The following is a 12,393-nucleotide window of genomic DNA, read 5'->3' on the forward strand; positions in this document are numbered from 1 at the left end:
TTTTGAGGAATTTGTATTTGTGTGGCATTTGTTTTGATTGAACTAAAGGATGCTGTAAAGTAAGCAGACTTCTGCCTGTGCATAGTTCACTTGTGAAGACTTCCTTGGCTGTAGCTTCTTTCCCTGATCTGATGAAAAGCAATGGAGATTTGAAGTGATCAAGGGGAATAACGCAACTGTTTTGTTGACTGAAACTCTAGATCTCTATCAGAAAAAGAGCACCACGTTTGTCTAGAAATAAACTAACAGAAGTTTCACTTTAGTTTGCGTGATACCTTTTTTGCAGCTACAATCACTTCCAAATCTAGTTTGAGTAATACTGAAAATCAGGTTTTAATGGTTAGACTGCCAAGGCTAGTAGACTAATTTTAATAGTTTCTTATAAACAATGAAGAAGATCCAGCTTTGACAGTTTTTCTTTTTAAAATGTATTCTAAGATTGTATAATATGTAGGTAGTAAATACGTAGTAATGCACAACTGCAATGGATCTGTGCATTTGCTCTTATATGTAAGGAACATTTAGCATTTATAATGTTGTAGTGTGTGTTTCTTAATGAGAGTTGCAGAGAATATAAATAATTGGATGTCATCTCCCAGGTACTACTCTGTTTTATTTATGAACTGTCTCCATTGTTGTCAGCTTTCCTTCTTGCATGAGGGTACCAATTGTGATTGCTGGTTATAAATAGTGGTGAAAAATCCTGGGAGCTAGTGGCAGAGCAGGAAATTGCTCAAGGCATGGAGCCTACTTTGCATATAAACCAAAAGACTATGTTCAGCTGTTCTCACTAAACGGGTTTGCAATCCCATGGACCCTTCCCAGTCTTTCTCCTTGTCATGTACACACAGAGTGTAGCCTGCTGCCATGACAGAGTTCACTTTCTTTTATATTCCAGAGCAAGAAGATACCAAGATCACCGGTATTCAGTTTTGTTGAGCTGACATCCTCTGAAGGGCATATCTAGATTATTCTGACACCTCAGCAATAATATCAGGTGTTCTGTTTCAAGGCACTTTAAAACATGTCATGGTTCATACTTCAGCAGTTGTCAGTGAACTAGACCTAACACCAGGTTGCCAGCTATCTTGTTTTAAAAGACCAAGATTAGGAGCCTCTGTGCATTTACCATGCTGAACTGGTGAACTCAGTTATGCAAATAGTAAAACAGCAGACTTTTGGTTCTTTGTGGCTCTTAATACTTCCTTCTTTCCTTTTGAAGTGGTGGGATTGGGTTGTACCTGCTTGATTTACCTCATGCTCTACTTGCTGTGTGCACACCAACAGGGGTATTTTATGATCAGTATTTTGCTGCTTCTGTATAACATATAGCAGAACAAAAGGACCTAAATTAAAAACAATGAACTCTGAGTGTCTTATGCAATGGCCTGTGGTTTAGCTGCACTACGCTGACCTTTGTTACAAGTTTAGCAGTTACTGTACAAGTAATCTTTTTTCCTGTTTGTTAAATAGCAGATGGATTTAGCATTTTTTCTTCCCTTTTAAGCTACTATGCAAGAAAACAAGTCAGTTCATTAGAATTTGGCTGTGTGTGTTTGTACGTTCTAGCAAGCTGACTTCTCCAAGGCTTCCGCTAGCTTCTGAATTGAAACTTCTTATTTAGGAACTAGAACTTGTAATGAGTTCTTGTTGGGTGGAAGCTATTTGTACTTTAGAGTGGTGGCTCTGAAAATCTCTTTGGGGGGAGGCTTTTGAAAATGGAAGATGGATAGACCCACTTGAATGTGGTTTCAGCATTGCCACCAGTGCTCTACAGGGGCTGCGCTGTCTTCTCTGCCCCAGAGTTAAGAAGAAGGGGAAGGATTAAATACTGAAAAGCGGATCATGCTGGGAGTGGTTGTGCTGGAGATTGGTTCTTCCTGCTTCTGAAGCACTCAGCACTTTTCCTCTTTAGGAATACTTGCATATATATCAAAGAGCCTTGACTTTAATAGCTTTTTTTGTGGAGTTACACAGGCTAATGTGAGATAAGACCGGATTCTGTTATGCTTACTGCATGTATGTGGCATCTTGGAATATGAGCTCTATTTTTGCAGAGCTGCTGTTGCTAGTAAGTTAGTTCTGCTTTCTCATTTTGTCTTGTTTTACAGGTAATTTTAGTCTAAGAGGAGCAGGCTTATTTTTGACCCAGTTCCACACTGAAGGCTTAAAAAAAAATCAGTCACTGAATCATGACAGATGGACTAATGCTGTACTTACTTTGTTTCTAGATTTCTCCCCAAGCATTTACATAGGGAATATTAACCCAGTTAGTTTTTCTTTAAATAAAATATATGCAGATTGAGAGTCGCAGTACATGTCCATCTAGATTAAAGTGCCAGGTGGTACCATTATATTTGTTTGCACAAACATTTGACTAGTGTAAGTGTTTACATGGAGAAGCAATTTTATGAAAACATTTTGCTGCACTATATTTCATTGCTATTATTGGACATGAGGTACAGCTATAAATGCCGCATAAAATGTAAACAGTTTTGTGAAAAATACTTCCAACTTTCAAAAGTAGGGAGCAACAATGCTTTAGACTGCTGTTAAATCAAATTCTCTCTGTTTCTCCTACCCTTCCCCTTTTTTTTTCCTAGGTGCATTTTACCTGGTATTTGAATATATGGACCATGATTTGATGGGACTACTGGAATCTGGTTTGGTTCATTTTAATGAAAATCATATTAAATCTTTTATGAGACAGCTGATGGAGGGCTTGGCCTATTGCCATAAGAAGAACTTTTTGCACAGAGATATCAAATGTTCAAATATTCTACTAAATAATAGGTATGGATATTACTTAAAATATGTAAGAAAACTGAATGTTAACATCACCTTTAAATCTTTCTTTTAATCTTCACAGTTCACCTGCTTTAAGTCCTTAGCAAAACTTTTTTTTAGATTGCCTAATTTCTTTAAAATCAAGTGTAAAATACTATTCAGATGATGTCACCTGCTTAACCCTCGATCCTGCAATTTTTTGTTAAATTTATCTGTGTTAAAACAGCAGGATTAAAACTTGAATCTTTTAGGTCAGAGTAGGGGGGAAAATTATCTGAATTCAAATATATTAAAACATAATTTTAGGACGTAAGCGTTTGATGTGTATTCTTTTTGCCATCTCATTTCAAGATGAAGTGTGGCTAGGCTGGTTCTTCGTGACGTAATTCTAAGGTCCTCGCTTTCATCAGTTGAGATAGTGCTTTAAAAGAATATTCAATCAAGCATGTTCAAACATGCTTTGGCTTGCAGTTATAGCCATAATCAAATGGGGAGAAGAATTTGTTTCTTACGTCTTTAAGCACTTGTAATTATAAATCATATTAGCAAACGTGCTTTTGTTCAGTGTGCAACAGCAGCAAATACAAAGCCTGTGTGAAGATAGCGGATAACTTCAGTACAGAACTCTTTTTCATCGAATCCAGCAGTACTAAAACCAGGAAGCAAATGTAAGAGCAAGGTTTATAACAGCAAAAAAGAGTACCTTTACAGAGCAGTTAGTCAGCTTCTGGGATTTGTTGTGTGAGGTTTTCCAGGTAGCATCAGGAGATTGAAAAAGATGAGGCACGTTCATGGACAAGATCATTAACACCTGCTGAAGGGAATAGACAGAAATAGCTGTTTTAGCATTCTTAACACAATGAATGTGGGTGGTTGTTAAGTACAACGAAGACGAGCCTCAAAGTGAGCAGGTTCACCTGTTCTCCCTAAAAATCTACTGCTGCTGTTGGAGACGAAATGGATCAAGGGTCTCCTTTGGTAGGGCCCTAGTTTTGTCCCAGCTTTCTCCAAATTAAATTTTCCCCTTTTTCCTCCTTTTTTTCTTACAACATCAGACTATTTTCAGCTCTGGTTCCCATTGCAGTCTTGCAGATTATGATACAGACTCTTAAACAGACATACACATGCCTCCATATGTGCCCACACACCTATCTTGCTCGTTTGCTAATCTCCAGTGGCGGTGCTGTCTCTGTGCACCTTTGGGAACTCAGAAGCTGAGGTGTAACCTGGCAGTGGAGAAGAGCGCGTTATGGTAGAGGTGGAGTTTTCTGTTGTGCTGTGCTCTCTCCAGTGCAGGATACTGAGTTTTTTCCCCTAGGATTTTTTGAGCCTCCTTAGATGTTTCCACTGGAAGAAGAAAAAGTTGATAGTTAATCTGAATAATTTTCAGACAGCGTTTCTAAAATCCTGTTACCAGTTACAGCCTGAAGCCAAACACATGGATTATATATCTTTTAGAAACACAACTTAAATGTCTTTGCTCAAAAAGTCATTGATCTTCCACAAATACGCTTTCTGAGGAATAAGCATGTAAATTTGAGGGGAACATATCTTTATATCTTTGTTTATAGGGGTTCTCCAAGTGTTACAGCAATTCCAAGCACACATCTGAGGGGGAAATTGGAATGGGAACTATAACCTGTATATTTTATTATCACAAAATGGTCATTCTTACACACATCAGCAAGTCTTGCCCTAATTTGATAAAGTAAAATCTATTTGAAAGTGACATTTGCTGTATTTGAAAGTGACACGAGTTTTAAAATTATAGAAAAACAAAAACCCCATGTAACATTCCAACATCCATTACGTGTATTAGAGAAGCTTGAAGATAGCTTTCTGTTTAAATCATCCAGACTTTACAGATGGCGAGGGCTTCTGGTCATTGAGCAGTGCCTTTTAGCCGTGGAAACTGCCAGGCAAGAGCTCTGTATCTTCTACTCTTCTCCTCATGTATGGGAAAACTCAGGAAGGGGTTAGGGGTTGTGTCATTCAGCAAGTTGGCTCCTGGCAAAAATAGAAACCCTTATCTGGTTGGTCACCCTGATTTAAAGGCTGTATTTAAACTTTACAAGAGCAGAACAGGACTTCGACAGCTTCCTATAAGGAAGCATGACTGCTGATAGTTGTTTGTTGTACAAATGCTTGTGCTAGCAATAAGGCATGAAAAAATAGCAGTTTCCTCCCTCATTTTTTTCCTGCAGAGTCACTGATATGAACACTTTACGTTATACACCTCAATTTTGTCTAACATCTGTTGATGTAAATGCCGTTTGATGAACATACCTAATTTTGTTTACTTGTCTTTGCTATTCAGTAAGTTAGTGTACTTGTTTACTGAATAAATGCATCAATTGTTAGGCATTGCCTCCTCATTAATGTGGTTTGGTGAAGATCAGTTGCAGTTGTCTCACTCTCAAACTTTGCCTGATTTTTGGGGAGGAAATGTAACAGGATTATCCACTAAATAATTCTTTGCTTTTTCCACCAGAGGGCAGATAAAGCTTGCAGATTTTGGGCTTGCTCGGCTGTACAACTCTGAAGAAAGGTAAGATACAATTATACTGTGAAAAAGCATTCAGAAGCTTAATTTTTTTGCATAACTCTTAAGTATTATGAGGGCCAGAAAAGATGACTGTTTTGTTTAGAGGAGATGTTATTATACTGTAATACAAGCAATTGCTTAGGACATGGAAAGAAGTGCATATTGCCTTACTCTGCATAAAACCAGAAAACTCTCTTATGCAAGTGTATTGCTTTTCCAAGTGTTCTGGATAAATAAGTGTAGAGAGTGGCCATATATTGATTGGAAATGAAGAGATGCAGTCTTAAGTGGGTTGCATCAATATGTAGGTTTTTTACTTTTAGTCTCTGGTCCTGTAAACCTAAAGTATATTCTTTCTGTTGGTATACCTAGGAAAAGTTTATTTAGGGAAAGCATTATTTTTTTTTAACATAAATTAGTATACAGTTTCTTTTCAAAAAGCATTACTTTTGTGTGAGATTTAACCTTACATTTGAAGAGGTTCATTGTACTCTTTAGGCAGTCAGTGCTGTTGAATCTGCTGGAAACAGAGATACAAGTTTAAATAAAAGTTATCCTGAAACTTCTTGCGACTTGTGCTTCTGTTGTTCTTGGCTTCGTTATGCTTGTACTCCAGGAAACAGGTGCACAGTTTTTATGATTAAGAACTTCAGTATTTGCATTGCAATGTCATGTGTTTGTCATGTTGGAACTGGATTTTCAAAATTCAGGCTGAATGTTTATTACAGTAGTATGTACATCGGGTGGTTGGATACAGAGAATATTAGCTACCTGAGCTTATTTTGATTTCTGCATGCCTAATTTGGGAAATAATATCCATAATGTTAGCTTTGTGAGTTTATTGTTTTGTCAGAGAGCTCTGAGCTTGTTGTTGAACCTGATAGCATTCGTTTCACTGTCTTCTGAGCTGTTATTTCAGGAATATATGCTTAAGTACAGTTAGGAAAACTATTGAGTATAGTAGGAGGGTAAAGATAAACTTAAGCAGCTGCTGGGTAATTAATTTTTGTTCTGGATGTACTTGCAATAAAAGGGATTGATGCCATCCTACCTTATTGTAATGTGCACTAAACTGACCTAATTTTTTTTCCTCTGTTTTACCGTGTTTTTTTTAACGTCTGTTTTTAAATTAACTTAAACTTTGCTTGTAAAACTAACTTCATTAAGAATTTTACGATTGAAAGTTCAGTGCCTTTGTAGTGCAAATAACAGATTTTACTGTACATGAAACAGCAACATTATTACACCATTATATATAAATGAAACCAAGATTAAAATGTAATTATGCTAGCTAATAGAATTGCCAGTTGAACTTGGGAGGATAATCAGAATCTCATTAGTAGATTTTTGACAATTCTTTTGTCATTCATTTTCCTTCTGAGTAGCTTCTGACCTGCAGTAACAGATGTAATTAATATATATTAACAATTGTATAATAGCTGCTGCGTTAAGTTAATGTATTTTACATTTGGTTTACTGTTGTTTAGAATTATATACTTTTCAAAGGGTACAGAATTTAGTAGGAGCATAATGGGCAGGAAATAAAAATTTCATTTTAAATAAATTCCTATCGGTTGTTGTAGCTGTGCTCCTTTAAATGTTATTTGGGTGGATTTAATATGTTTGGAGTAGGAGATATGACAGATCGTGTGAGAAAACATCTGTTCAAATAAAAAGCACCGTATACTAATATATATGAGTGGTCTATCTGTAGAGAAAGTCCATACTATGTAAACATTTCATAGAGGAATGCTTGCTTCAGAGATAAATATGATAAATGATGGGATTGTTTTCAAAAACATACCACATTTTAAAAATTAATTGGGGAGCTTTCTTAATGAAAGAGAGACTCGGATGATTTTGCAGAAATGATACCTGTACCACTGAGTATGTTGTAAGAGCTTGTTAAACTTTATGCTACAGTTGTTCAAACTCTGTACTTAATGTTACTCTACTCTCTATTTGGAGTTACCTAGTGTTGGTAAGAGTGAATTATTAAAACTGAAATAATTTTGGGATCACTTTTAAGACACCCTGGTTGAAACAAACCAAAACCTAACATCTGTTTTCTGCCTTCCATTCTGAACTGTTGATGCTGTATCTCAGCCTGTCCACAAATAAATGTGTATCTAAGATAGTGGAAATCTTTGCCTTAGTGTGAGGGTGGAAAGGATTATTCCCAGTGACCAAAACTTCTGGTTAGAGCTGTAGAGAATTAAAGATGTTATGAGATATAGGAAGATATTGGAAGCATTCCAGGCTTTGGAGTCAGAATTGTTGGAGGATGTAGTTCAAGAAAAAGGCTTTGTCTCTTTTGTTCCTGCTTACAGAGGGAAAGTGATTTTTTTTCTTTTTTTTTTTTCTTTTCTGAATGCTTGTAGAGGTCCTACATTCAGCATTCTAATAATCAACAGTTGCCCAGAAGTTACTGGTTTTATCCAAGCAGGTCCTTCTCCTGAAATGACTAGCAGCCTAATAAATATAGAGTATTGCATCTTCAGTCTGTCTTTTGATAGTCTTGCTCAGACAGTTGTGTTTGCTTTGTGTGCAGTTGCAGCTTTGCAGGACTAAAATTAGGAAAAGGGAGTGGAAGGTTGTACTGTTCTTAAACAACACCACAGAAGTAAAGTCCTCAAAGTATCAATTTTTCAGAAATGCGATTGTAGTAAAATGATAGTCCTCTCTTTTTTTTTCCTCCCCCCAACAGCCGACCATATACCAACAAAGTTATTACGTTATGGTATCGTCCTCCTGAACTTCTGCTTGGAGAAGAAAGATACACACCAGCTATCGATGTCTGGAGCTGTGGGTAAGAGTTTGGTACAGAAGCGTAGCAAGCATAAAAACAAACCAAAAATAAATCTTAAATGTTACTATCAATCTGTATTGAAAGCCATAATGATGGAATTGTGCAAAACTGTTTTACAGCTGCATCCTGGGTGAACTTTTTACAAAAAAGCCAATATTCCAAGCAAATCAAGAACTTGCTCAACTGGAACTTATAAGGTAACTTGCAAGCGCTATCACATAGTAGGTGCCTTATAAACTGTCAGGTATCTTTTGTTAGTGTTAAAATCGTACATAATGCACTGCGAACATTTACAAGTACCCAGTTATCCCCCTGAGTGAGATGTTAAAGGTTTGGAGGGGCATGTAAAGCAAGTGACTTTTGCTTGGACATGGAGAAGGGTTTTTTGTGAGTATTCTGTGGTCCTAGCAATGTACAGTTGAATAGTAAGAGGGTGTTTTGTAGAGCAGCTGGAGTTGCTCTGAAGTTGTAAAGAGAGAGTAGTCAAAATGCCTGTTATTTTTTAAGATGATATTACAACTTCCTTGTAGCAAATCAAAATGAAAACATGGACAATAATAAAGACGAGTGGGATTTGGGAGGAGTAGGTACTTGGCATGCTACTGGCCCTGAGTTCTTGTTTCAAGCCTTTCGCATACACACCTGGGCTTTATTATCTTTGTGGGAATATTTCTGTTCCCTTACAAACTACCAGACACCTTATGAAGGTAAAAATTCTGTTTCTTTCCTTATCTCAATAAATCATAGAATGATGTGTATATAACTCAGTGGAACCAGAGCATCTTTTTTTTTTTTTTTTTCCCCTTTATTCAGCAAGCAAAAATTGCTCTCGATTCTGATATCATAATTGACCTCGTAAGTGAGGAAAGGCCGTATTCCTAGATAAAAGGGGAAAAGGGAATGAGTCCTACAGAACTTACAGAACCTGAACAGTAAATGGTCAACATGATTTTAAAAATGAAATGAATAAAAGATACTATGAAGTTATATATTGAGATGTTTTTCAAAACAGATTAAAAAGTAGTTTGGTTTTGTGTAGTGTGTTTGTTAGCTGGCCTGGAAAAATGCAGTTTTCAGGATGTGCGAAGCATATCAGTGGTCATTCTCAACGTAAGGAGAAGTAAACTTGTGAGTCGGGAAAATTTTGGTTTTGAGCACTAGATGGCATTGAAGCACATCACAGTGCAGTCATTTGAAGTTTTTCCTCTTTTGTTGTACTTCTGGTACACCAAACTAAAATTCAGTGATTTCCTTCTCCTGCTGGAATTTCCTGTTCGTAGTTCATTTTTCCTCTTCACTGATGCTATGCATTTTTGGCTGTTTAAATGCAATATATCAATTTAATCAATATCTCTACCACCGTCCTTTTACAGTCAACAATTCTACATTTATTCTTTCTAACTTTAACGTTCAAAGATAGAGCTGAAGTAACTTCTGATAGGAAAAGATAAATTTATTGTTTTTCTTTTTCCTCCTGAAAGTTACATACCCCAACCAGCATGAAGTCAGATTGGTTTGCACAAGAGTCAGGGCATAACTCATAGATCATTAGGTCTCTTACACTAACCATTTAAATCTAATAAAAGGGAAAGGTGAACTAAGGAAAGGTATTTACAAAATGTCCTTTTATGACTGCCTGCATCAGAGTTTGAAACCTTGCGTATCTGGTAAAATGCCTCTTTAGTTCTGCTCAGAAGTATGGTGTTTGTCAACCTGTGCTTAGCCATGCTTGGTTGGATAAAATGGGTGGGGATAGAGGGGGAGGAATAAGACTGTGGGCAGCTCCATTTGTGGAGACAGATGAGGCTTGAGACATAAAACTCATAACTGAAGTAAAAAATATACAGGTTTTCTAGTGGTTGGATCTGAAGTGAAAAATATACAGATTTTCTAGTGGTTGGATCTTGCCTCTGCCCGTAGGCCTTACTGAGATATTTTTTTTTTCCCCCTTATGTCTTCAGCGTCAACTAAATTCTCAGTGAAAAGTGCTTTTTCAGCCATTTGTTGTATCCTTCTTCACTGGCATTGGAAGCTAAGGACATAGAAGTTAATTAGCTAAAACTCTAAATCTGGGCTATCCAGTTCTCCAAGTCAAATACCTGGAGTACTGTCCAGACATGGTTGGTTAAGCTTTTCTAAACATTTGTGTGGAGGATGCCTGGGGTGGGGTGAGGCAGAAACAGTGGACTTCTTCAAGTAAGTTAAGTCTGTGCAGGATGATTATCTTTCATAGACAATTCACCATTATTTAACGGTGTTGGGTGTTGGGCAGTAGAGAAATCTTAGCTAAAAAGAACCTGAACATTAATATTTTTATTTTTTTTATTCACTGTACGTGCAAGAATAAAATGACAGCTGTGCTCACTTGTGGTTTGGATCTCATACCCTTTTTTTCCTTCTTTTTGGTACAGCCGAATTTGCGGGAGTCCTTGTCCAGCAGTGTGGCCTGACGTTATTAAATTAGCTTATTTCAACACGATGAAACCAAAGAAGCAGTATCGTCGAAAACTGAGAGAAGAGTTTTCTTTGTAAGGATGAAGGATTAGTTTCATCAACTGTAATAGCATTAAGTTTTCCTGGCGACTTTATGAACTTCACTATTTTCTGGAGAACATAGATTAAGCGTAAAGAAAAATGGCTTTAGGTTCTTATCCTTCCCATGATACCCACAGAGCTTGTATTAACCCTTACTTAACAGGAGCTTCAAGAAGAGGGAAGGGGGCCCTAAAATTTCAGCCACCTGTCAGCTTTCACCTAAGGAAACATTTGTTTTCCATGATTGGTACACCTGCTTGTTGTCCCTTTCCAACAAACAGCTCAGAGTACTTAATTGCTTTTTATTAGGACAACTGGCTACAGCTAACTACGTAGTCTGGTTAACATTACAGTCTTTTGGGTCATAAATTCATTCAACACAGAAGAGTTATCTGAACTGTGTATTGTAAAGTACTACCATTGGACTAGTTTTGAGCAAATATCACATGTGAAAGTTACGGAAAACAGCTGTAAGCTTATTTTAAAGGGCTTGTTCCCCTCCTTCAGGTACTGTGGGTTTCAGAGATATGAGACTTATATCTTTAAAGCAGTAGAATTATTCTCCACAGACCAATCAAAAGTGCAACTCCCTGATGCTAAATTCCAAAGTGTAAAGTAGCAATATAGTCTTGGCTTAAAAAGATGAAGGTTTTTTTGTAAGAATAATGTTTCAAGCAATTAAACCACACAAAGCAAAGAAAGCTTGGGTTATATGGATGCACAGGTAATAAAACGTGAAGTTTATCTCTGCCTTTTACTACCAAGTTCAAGTTGTGAGGGGGTTTTGTTAGGGTGCAAGTTATCTGAGGACTTAATGATCAGTTACTTTGGAAGGGATGTGTTTATTAAAATTTTGCACGGAAGTGTGTGATTCAAAATAAAAACGTGATGCTTTTCTCTGTTTTGGTCTTTTGTAGCATCCCACCAGCTGCATTAGACTTATTCGATTATATGCTTGCTCTGGATCCCAGCAAGCGCTGCACAGCCGAACAAGCTCTTCAGTGCGAGTTTCTGCGAGATGTGGAACCGTCTAAAATGCCTCCTCCAGAGTAAGTAGTTTCCTTTGGTAATGGTCCTTACCTTTACAAAGTGAGAACACGCACTGATTTCATTAAGCTCATTGTGTTTCAGTTAAAGTAGATGGTGGTAGGACAAATGTTGATACAGTTGTTTAATGGTGATTCTACACTAAAATGGTTGTGCAGCTGAGTGACTCTTACACCATGATAGCAGTGGTTGTGAGGATCTGCGAACTGTTGCATTTATTGTTCCTAGAACTAGTTACTGAGTTAGTACCTTTAAAAAATACTCTTATATACATGTTTCTAATGTTGAAAATCCATCATTTGCCTTTTATCTCTGTTTATCGGTGTTTACTTTTTCCAAGGGTTATGAGATCCTCCATGAATATGAATTGCCTTCTTTGATGGTAGAATGACACTGGGTATAGAATTCTGCAAAGGTACCTGAGAGTTAAAGTGAAATACTTTAAATCATTTTCTGTGCCTGATGAGATTCTTGGTTTTACAGGCAGAAGTGAAATCCTTCGTGCAGGGTTTTTCCTGTTGGTTTCTCTGAGAGGAAATGTATTGCAATGTCCAGTAGGGTTTTTGCAGTGACTTAATTGTCATTTTAGTCAGTACAAATCATATTGGAACAGGCCACGAGGAAAAAACCGAAAAGGTATTACAGAATCTGTAGGTTTCATTCTTCCCAC

At 37.1% G+C, this 12,393-nt stretch overlaps 1 protein-coding gene across 7 annotated transcripts in view; it reads left to right on the forward strand.

Annotated features, from left to right (window-relative positions):
* Positions 1-12,393, forward strand: part of CDK13 (cyclin dependent kinase 13) — a 49,969-nt gene that overhangs the window by 25,501 nt on the left and 12,075 nt on the right. For all 7 annotated transcript variants that reach the window (XM_074575589.1, XM_074575592.1, XM_074575593.1 and 4 more), the window contains 6 exons: positions 2,604-2,793; positions 5,279-5,335; positions 8,040-8,141; positions 8,261-8,338; positions 10,553-10,669; positions 11,594-11,725. In XM_074575589.1, coding sequence (XP_074431690.1) covers positions 2,604-2,793; positions 5,279-5,335; positions 8,040-8,141; positions 8,261-8,338; positions 10,553-10,669; positions 11,594-11,725 — 676 coding nt within the window. The remainder of the gene's footprint in view (positions 1-2,603; positions 2,794-5,278; positions 5,336-8,039; positions 8,142-8,260; positions 8,339-10,552; positions 10,670-11,593; positions 11,726-12,393) is intronic.

This window comes from Larus michahellis, chromosome 2 (genome assembly GCF_964199755.1).
Source record: "Larus michahellis chromosome 2, bLarMic1.1, whole genome shotgun sequence".
In the NCBI taxonomy this organism is placed as follows: domain Eukaryota; kingdom Metazoa; phylum Chordata; class Aves; order Charadriiformes; family Laridae; genus Larus; species Larus michahellis.